The 10,000-nt window shown below is 43.1% G+C and overlaps 1 protein-coding gene across 1 annotated transcript in view; it reads right to left on the reverse strand.

The window, feature by feature from the left end:
* LOC137541490 (keratin, type I cytoskeletal 13-like) overlaps positions 1 to 10,000 on the reverse strand; it is an 18,478-nt gene that overhangs the window by 3,463 nt on the left and 5,015 nt on the right. The window contains exons 2-6 of the mRNA XM_068262802.1: positions 7,151 to 7,233; positions 5,871 to 6,027; positions 5,572 to 5,733; positions 2,370 to 2,495; positions 1,290 to 1,510 (exon numbers count right to left, since the gene is read on the reverse strand). Coding sequence (XP_068118903.1) covers positions 1,290 to 1,510; positions 2,370 to 2,495; positions 5,572 to 5,733; positions 5,871 to 6,027; positions 7,151 to 7,233 — 749 coding nt within the window. The remainder of the gene's footprint in view (positions 1 to 1,289; positions 1,511 to 2,369; positions 2,496 to 5,571; positions 5,734 to 5,870; positions 6,028 to 7,150; positions 7,234 to 10,000) is intronic.

A 10,000-nucleotide genomic window follows, 5' to 3' on the forward strand; every position in this document is an offset into this window, starting at 1 on the left:
CCGAGAAAAAGAAAATACAGTGTCTGACAGTTGAGATAATAAGCTTCAGAAGACAGAGCTCTCTGCGACTTTGAAAGTCGTTCAGCTCAATGGCTCTTTGACATATATAATAACTGGAGTTTCTTCCTGTACTGGAAACAATATGAGACTTATGTCTCTGCTCCTAATGTTTTATTTCTTAGCTGTACTACACCTACAAATCATTATATCATACATTTTTTTCACTTCAGTGTCTCTTTAAGCTTTGCCCATACAATCTCTGTGCTGTAATGAATCATGTTAACTAGTGCGTTTCTACTTTATATTTCTGGATAACATGTTTGAAAATGCGTGTATCATAACAACTGACCGTGCTATGAAAAAAAGCACAGGTTTTTACATGGACAGCATGCTTTGCGTTATGTCGACCTTAAATTGCATGTTACTCGACCTATATTCCAATGTTTCATACACACTTTAGATCAAACTCAGCCAAGATGACCGATAGCGATCTGCTCCACCTAGGATCTACTGTGCATACAGTGGCACCCAATGCCTTGCCCAGCTATCAGTGGCTGAGAGCTTTGCTCTTGCCACTCATCTCGTGCGCCATGTGATGTCACAACGCCATTGCACTGTCGACACTCCAGATCTCCACTCAGACAGAGCATGTCGCTAGCCTGTAGGTCTTATTCCTCCTGAGGCTGAAAGCATTGTGCCCACCTCTTCAGCCTGGTTAACTCCCCTGCCCCTCCCTCCCCTGCTGTCTGCCTGTCTGGATCAAGTTACTTCTCTTTTTACAATGTGTAGGAGAGAGAAGACAGGAAAACTGCAGGAGCCTATCTTATCATGTCTGTCTGCTATAATTTTTATTTGAGATGTCTGTCTGTCTGCCTAGATTAGATCACATGGACATAAGGGGTGGAGTTATGAAATCAATCCCCCAGCATCCATTGCACCTATGGTTTAGAAGGAAAAAAAAGGCCCAGAGACCAATTTCACACTAGGGAAAGGGATTTTAAGACCATATGTGGAATACGGACCCTAGGTGTAAGAAAATCACACTTTATCATGTGTTAGTTTATATATCTTGGCAACTTATTAGGTTTAAAGCAAACTGTAATTCATAATTTAGGTACTCTTTGACATCTACAGGACCATTTCTGGAATTTGGATGACTAATGTCCTCACTAAGTGGTCAGTGAGCTTTATGTTAAATTTGTTCACCATGAAATCTATTACATATACAAATTGTCATGCATGCTCATATATCACGTGACTGACCACGCCCTTCTTTCCCACCAACTTACTTGATGTCCCCTCCATCCAGCAGTTCTCGGTATTTGGATATTTCCTGCTCCAGGCGGGTCTTGATGTCCAGAAGCATCTTGTATTCGCTGCTTTGTTGTTCTAGCTGGTTCCTGAGTTCTGAAAGCTCATCCTGAACTCGAGCTATGAGCTCCTGTATCTGAGCTAGCTGTGCGCAGTAACGACCCTCTGTTTCAGCAAGTGACGACTCTAATGCTGCTTTCTGGTGTGGAAAGAGAGTTAAAATCTTGTGAATGATACATTATATGCTTATCATCTACCAAGATATCCATCTTTTCAGTCATCCACTAAAAGATTTGGCACATTTCACACCTCACAGAGTCCTTAGTCATACGTTGATTAAAGGACCCTGTGAGGTAAATGTATCAGCTAATTTAGTGGAGCTCTCAGTAAAAGACTTGGACATTTTACATAGTTGGGCTTCACTCTGTTCAGCTGCAGATTGGCATACATTAACAAGGGGGCCAGGAAAAAGGTGCATGGGGGAAATTGTAAAATATTGTCAATTTTCTATGGTTTCTACATCTTTATCTCATACTAAAAAATATGTTAAAATAATAGTAATAAAAAGGGCAATGGAGCTGGTAGTTCCTAACCCTAAAACCCCCATTCCTGACGCCTAACCCTAAAACCCTCCTTTCTGAAGCCTAACCTTAAAACCCCCTCCCTCCCCTGCAAATAATGTAAAAAAAAATGATACATGTCTAAGACAATACATTTCAAAACAAATTTAAAATGCTAAAAAAAATTGAAAACGATAATTTACAAAATGATTATTCTCAAAAGGAATTTCAAACTGATAATTTTCAAAATGATAATTCTCAAAACTAAACATTCCAGTTGGATGGGCACCGCGCCCGGTATTTACCGGGCTCCCTAATTTCTACTTTTGGCACCCAAATAGCCGATATTTTGCATTACCGCCTGTGCCCCGCAGGCCCCGCCCAAATAGTCCATTAGCCCCAAGTGCCCAAATTTGCTGCTTCCACATACTGTACTACTAAGTTGTTACTACTTGGGATATTTCTGTGGGCTTGAGGGCAATACGACTTCATACATACCATACTAAGCTGAGACTGCAGTTCTATTTCCAGGCTTTGCAGTGTATGCTTTAGGTTTGTGATCTCTGTCTTCGATGTTTGGACCTCTTGACCTCCGGAAATAATCTGTGTCTGCAATTCCTTGGTCTGAAACACACAATGAAGAACAACATATATTATGGATTATATTACAACGAGGTCTTAACCATCAAGACACACATTAGCATGGTTTAATTCCTTTAGTATATGCAGGTAGATGAAGCAAGTTTGCATCCATAAAGTTTCTCCTGCTGTCCATCACCACCAGAGCTACGGTGGACCGTAGCTCTTCATGTCGGAATCTATGGCCAATGCTACAGATGTCTTCAAACAGCAATAGTTTTATCAAATGAAGGGGTCTGAGCCTCAGTTTAGATGCTTGTTGAGGATATTTATATCCACCAGAACCCCTCTATGGATCAGAATGGTACAATAAGGAGTGCAGGAATAATCAATTCTATTTTTATGCTAAATGCACATTTTTACCCTAACTTTTATTTTCATATTTGGGCTACATTTATTCAACCTTAAAAGGACACTCTACGATTTGTCAATATGGGTTGAAAACTGGTAACTTGAATTACCCTGTTGCCCCAGCATGCTAAATTACTGTTATCTTTATCTTGCAAAAACAGTTAGGTAGCCATACATCTAGCGGTTCTAATTCAATCGACAAAGCGATTGACTTTATTAAGAGGTCGACTTCAGTATAGTTGATTGAAAGTTGATTGACTATAGGCCCACATACTACAAGAAATATCCTATTCGGTTCACCTTCACTAATCAAACTGACCGATGTTGTGTCTCCATTCTCTGAATACAAAACTCGATTCAGAGTCGATCAAATTAAGTGAACAGTAGCTGATTCCTGTGCAATCGACCGGTATCTTCCATCCTGCTTGATCGACTAAGTTGGTCATGGCCAATTAGCTTAGTTGATCAAGCAAAAGTCACTTTTCATCAATCAGGCATACTGGAACGCATTCAATTCTCTCCCGATTCTATGAAATGATCAAATCAAATGGTTGATCACTCAGCCAAATCACTTCATGTATGGCCAATAATTCATGAGATAAACAGATTAGGTGAAATAAATAATGAGTCAAGATAGATAAGCACCCTGATTCACCAAACTGGGGTAAGATTGGCATGCGCAGGTAGCGCACAGCAGTTTTACCGCTACTAATGCCTGGGAGCATTGCCATGGTAAAGCATGGCGTAGCATGTGTGACACTAATATGTTAAAGAGGAACTTCAGCCTAAACAAACATACTGTCATTAAGTTACATTAGTTATGTTAATTAAAATAGACAGGTAATATCATCACTTACCCACCCTGTTTTAAAAGAACAGGCAAATGTTTGATTTCATGAGGGCAGCCATCTTTTTGGTTGAAAGGAGGTGACAGGGAGCATGATACACAGTTCCAACTGTCCTGTGTGCTGATCACCCCTCCCAGTTGCTAGGCAACGTGAATAACAACATAGGAAATCCCATCATGCTTTGCACAGCATCAGGGGAAAAAAGCGTGGGCAGTTTTCTTTGATGGGTGAAGCTTAGCTAAAAATGCAGCTAAAAATGATGCTTTGGTAAGAAAAAAAAAGTTCTGGTGCTGTGAAACTGTTAAAGAAACACCAAGCCTTTTTAGTGCTGCTGAGTAGATTTTTAGTCCGGAGGTTCACTTTAAGGGGTGTTGTCAGCACAGCATTGGTACAAGTAAAGTTACTTAATGCAGTTTGGTGAATCAGGGCCCACGATAGATAAATTGTGAGTAATAAGTAAAGGTGAGATCATTCATGAGATGAGTGTTTTGAATCAACCCCTGATCTTATCTTAGTTAGCACTGAAAGCTGTGGTCAGTTGTATGAACTGTCTGGGAAGATCAGATACCCTGGCACCACTCTCCTCTCATTTACCTCGGAGAAAAGGGTATAATAAATAAGGAATGGAGTGTGCCACTGACAGTTCAGTGAATGGAGGTCCAGGAGAAGAAAATGAGTTATGGCCATGCAACCTCAGATTTATAGGGAAAAGTAAGTGGTTCTCATTTTTGTAAAATCAAGCCCTCCATGTTTGAGTGAGGGAGTATGTATGTGTGTGTGTGGGGAGGGGGGGGGGAGTTGCATTAGTATATCATCAATATATACTGAATATTCATTTTAATCAGGGTTGCTCGTAAACTACGCCAGTGCAAATCTACGCATCGTAGTCCGCAACTGCGCATTGTAGTTCATAGACGAAGTTTAAGAACATTGCGTACGTATTTCCACGTAGTCGTAGTACCGCTATGTGAAGCTCCGCCCACTAACCATAGTTGACGTATGTATTGCGAAGTCAACTACGTGTATACGTAGACAATTCCGCATTGGTAGGTGGAATGTACGCATATATTAGTTCACCCATGCGCATAGTTAGAGGATTATTGCGGAAATTTTTCCACATAAGGGCATAAGCGTCCGCTTAAACTACGCTTCGCACTACGCGAAGCTTCCGTATTTTAACGCATAGTCTACGAAATGCAAATGTAGCGAAGTTTCTGATTTTGTAGCCGTACTTTGCGAAGTGTAATTGCGGAAAACTGCGCGTAGTTCCAGCGTAGCGAAGTTGGCTGACTACGACCATCCCTAATTTTAAGATGTCTCTATCATAAGTGGTACTGAAGGACGTTGAGATTTATGCACAGGGCAGAGATAGTATCAAGTGTGTAAGAGTGGAGCAGCCCGCAGGTGGGCCCAGAGCTGTGGGGGGCTCCAACTATTAACCTTCCCTTCCTCCCATACAGGAGACTATACTTCAGATCAGGTGTTTTGTGGTTACACTTGTTACGGGTGTAAAGATTATGATGGCCGCACTTGACCCTTGTGAGATGGACACTAAGGCTGTGAAGGGGAGGCAAGGGGGAAGGGGTGTGAACATTGGGAGAGCTCCTTCAAAGTTTCGCTGGGGGGGGGGGGGGGGTGCCGGCATTAATTGCAGTTTCACCACTGGGTATTACTAATACAGCTATGTCATACCACCAACAAATATATGAAGATGGGATATGTAGTAGAATTAAGAAGTGCTCCGTACACTCTATGAGGTTGGTGATATCGCGGATTAATGTTTGTATGCCATTGTCACAAATAAAGAGGGGGGATAATGGCCAATTGCACAGTTTTCCTATTTCTGGGTTATTCACTCTTACCTGAGCCTTGAACACTTCTTCGGCATCGCGTTGGTGTTTCTCAGCCAGCTTCTCGTACTGCTCTCTCATTTCAGCCAGGACCTTGCTCAGATCAATACCAGGTGCTGCGTTCATCTCCACGTTGACTGTTCCACTGACTTGGCTGTGCATTCCCTTCATCTCCTAAAGAGCGGATAAGAAAGAATCATCATCATCTCTTCAGTGTGAAATGCCACCACTAGCTATAGAAGACCATAACTCTCTGAGGCCTTCACTAGATCGCATTCCTGAATGCTGAACACAAGATGTAGACCTCTTACCTCTTCATGGTTCTTCTTCAGGTAGGCCAGTTCTTCAGTGAGGCTTTCAATCTCTCCCTCCAGGTCAGACTTAGCCAGGGTCAGCTCATCCAGGACTCTGCGGAGGCCATTGATGTCAGCCTCCACACTCTGGCGAAGAGCCAGCTCATTCTCATACCTGATGGAACCAAGTAATATTAATAATGTCAGAAAATATGAACTAATTAACAGACCAAAGTTATCGAATGTGGTCAAAACTTGCTGTCTAGTCCATTGGATCTGACTATACAGATAAAATATCGAGAGAGAGAAAACATGCCCAGTGGCAAACTCTGGAACAAACTTTTGAGTAGACAGAATTCATAATTTGCTTAGCATGCTCTCCCTCTAAAGGTAAAGAAGTACTGAGGGTGAGTGGCACCCTATTCCATACTCCAGTCCCATAGAGGAGAGCAGGAGTTAGTGTGGGTTTTATCCCCTCCCAGAAGACCATGCCACATTCCAGTCCCACATTAGCGTTTGGAGCCAAAAGGATCCGGTAAGCGGATCTGGTCTCCGCTTCACCGGATCCGGATGGCTCTGTCCGTGGCCCGGTTCACATAGTGAAAACGGATCTGATCATTGATTGATCGGATCCGTTTTCACTCAGCAAATACATACCTAATCTTCTGCAGCAGCTGGCGGTAGAGGCTTCCTAATCTTTCGTTGTGACTGCACAGCGCGTCATGTAGTCACATGACGCGGAAGAAGACTGAAGCCTCTACCACCGGCTGCTACAGAATATTAGGTATGTATAAACCCTCCCTCACCCACCCACCCAGCTGCTGCACCCTCCGTCACCCTCCCGTCGCTCAGGTTCGCGTCGGCCCATGCCCCCATACCCCGTGGAGCGGTCCGTTTCTTCACTAGTGTGAAGAAAAGTTCAGTTTTCTATTGCTTCAATGCTGCAGCATTTTTTGTCCGGATCCGTTCCGCTGAGCAGAACGGTCCGGAAAATTAGCAATTTTTAGATCCGGGGACCATAACGTACGGAACGTATCCGTACCAACAGCCGCATGTGAATGGATCCATAGGTTAACATTGGATCCTTTCACATCCGAACCGTTTGTACAGTATATGTTCCGGTTACTTTCTGGAAAAAAAACGCTAATGTGAACTGGGCCTAAAATTGCTACTAACTCTTATCTCCTTTTCTGGTAGCAATTTATTTCCTTTTCTATTCTGGTATATGGCTTGGAGTTTTGCTCTTGTTAATTCGTTTTGTGATAATGAGCTGACAGCTTCCACATTCTACCACTTACTTCATTCTGAAGTCATCGGTGGTGAGTCTGGTGTTGTCGATGGCCAGGATCACTTTGTGATTGTCTATGCTGGCAGCCAGAATCTGCAGACGAGAGACACAGGGAATACGTCGTGTAAGGTGTGACGTGTTATGGAAATACTGCAGATCATTAGGCAATGTTGTGTAATGCGCAGTGGCGTAGCTAAGGAGCTGTGGGCCCCAAAGCAAGTTTTATAATGGGGCCCCCCCAAGCACTTAATACATAACAATTGATACGGTGCACCAAAACCTGCCAATGGCTACTACAGTGTCAGAGGTGCAAGAAGGGACTGGGGAGAAGTTTGTTAATGATTATTACCATTCAAAGTATCTATAGAAGTGATTATTATGAGCACAGGACCAATAGAGAGCTAATACTGTAGCTGAGGGAGGGCCCTTCGGGGCCCCTCTGGCCCAAGGGCCCCGATGCGGTGGCAACCTCTGCAACCCCTATTGCTACGCCCCTGGTAATGCGGTTCACTGTGTACTAAAAGTCCAACGCAAGTCATCACAAGTAGAAATCAATGCGTATCCAAACACTGGAGCATTTAGAGGACGCAGGCATATTTATTTCAAAAAAAGCAATAATGTTCGATAAGTTGCATTTGATGGTCAAACCCCACGTTTAAAGCCATTATAAATAAAAAAATAAAAAACAAATAGGTGGGGAGGAGGAGAGGGAAGAAGGAGAGGGAAGGCTCTGGGTCCTATAGAGCCTTCCCGTTCCTCTCACGGTCCCCTCATGCCAGCGCCATCACTGCCGTCTCAATCTGCCGCAGTAGGAGGCTTCGGAGGTCTTCGGAACCTGAGTGCTCCCGAAGACGAGCGGCTCTGTACTGTGCAAGCGCACAAGAGAGCACGCTTGAGCAAGCACAGTACAGAGCCGCCCGTCTAAGGAAGCACTCCGGTTCCCGAAGACCTTCAAAGACTTCCACGGTGGCATAGAGCAGTATTCGACCGCTCGGTCTAATACTACTAACGGGGGTGACAACACTGGAACAAGGAGACCAGGAGAGGAACAGGAAAGCTCTATAGGACTCAGAGACTCCCCTTTCCTTATGTAAGCATCTGATTTTTTTATAGCACTTTAATCAATTTAAAGCCACCAGAAAATGCATGATGGTAATAGAGGCCCTGAAATAAGGTTGGCCACACACTTGACCAAACCTGGCCAGAAACCTTTTTCCCCCAACATGGCTGATCGATCATTTTTCAATCAATATCTGGCAGTTTTGTTGGAAAGTCCCCATCAAGTGCATTGGAGGAGAACATTTGCATATTAGGGGGCATTTGTTTCTGCTGACCAATAACTCCTGGAGAATTTTTGCTATTGATTACATACAATTTACTTGGAATAAATAAAATGTCCATTTCCAAAAAGGACTCTCCAGTGTATTATATTACTCTTTATTATGTAGAGTAGCTGCATGCCTGCATAGGTATCTCTCAAGGTGCACATTAATGACCTAATTTTCCAACGACCAACGAACTAATTGTAATGATCAATCGAAAACGATTTTTCTGGCTCTCCAATGGAGAGAAAAACGAAAAGCACTCTGCTCAGACTTCAAAGAATAGTTCCAAAATTCAGATCAACTGAATGATTGATAGAAGGATCGGTCATCATCGTCAATCTTCACCATTAACTCCACTCAATCTGATCAACCACATGGTTGATCGTTTGGTTTGGTTTAATTACACAGTTTATGGGCACCTTAAGATTGTTTGTATGTTTTCTTTTTATTACTGTTACAGATTAATTATATCATAAATCGTCTAGTAATACAGAAGTTCTGCACCCCACCCTTGAAGCAAGAAGCAACATCTAATCACCTATTTCTGATTCCTCAACCCTACATCATCTGTGTTTTCCAGTCTGAACTGACCCCTGTATAGGGACACCTTCACCCTATGCCTAGGAGATGAAGCAGAGCTGTATGTGTGAAGTGTAGAGTCAGATTGACCACCAGAAGGACCATCTCAGTGAAGAAGCAAAGCAAGTTACCAAAATGGTCATGGAGGAGACCTAGTTGGTGGTGCAATGGGAGGGTAGGTTAACCACTAAAGTGGAAGCCAAAGATGGACTGGCAATGATTGACAGAGGACATTATAGGAGAGCCCTTAAAATAATTGGTGTTCTTTGGACTATGAACTGTGTGGTGATGGTGGCTCCATAGTTGCTGCTGCTGAGAAACATTAAATGAGGATTGCCAAAATAACACAAATGGTCTGTGAAAATGTGTTACATCACATATAAGCTTCAGTGCTGGATCTGGTCTCTCTCTGTTACTATTATACATATATACAGGTAGTCCCCGACTTACGAACGCCTTACTTACGGACGACCCACCGATAGGATCGGCATGGATTCTGTGTTTCCATGGGAACAAGTCAAAAAACATTTTCAAATTGGTCTTGCAGTTTTTGAGAAAAAAGAAAAAATGGCTTTTAAACTTGTATAAGCAGGTACAGAGGGCCGAGGTGACACAGAGGGGGACAGTGGAGGCACAGAGGAGGTACCGGGGACAGAGATGGCACAGTGTTCCGACTTAAGAACAGATTCAGGATAAGAATGAACCTACAGTCCCTATCTCGTTTATTAACCGGGGACTACATGTAATATTCGTTCATAGTCACACTGATGGTTTCATTGTGGAGTTTGGTGTTTACCATTGGGGAAGCCAGAGCTCACCGTTGTTTAGCAAGCATGGCCTTATACAGCCTTTCGGTGCCTCCATAGCGTGACATAATAACAGTACTTCATGTGTTGCTCAGTTGTGTACCCAGAAGGCAGCATTTCCTCCAAAGGCTCACTAGTGATCCAATAAAC

Source organism: Hyperolius riggenbachi, chromosome 12 (assembly GCF_040937935.1).
Source record: "Hyperolius riggenbachi isolate aHypRig1 chromosome 12, aHypRig1.pri, whole genome shotgun sequence".
NCBI lineage: Eukaryota > Metazoa > Chordata > Amphibia > Anura > Hyperoliidae > Hyperolius > Hyperolius riggenbachi.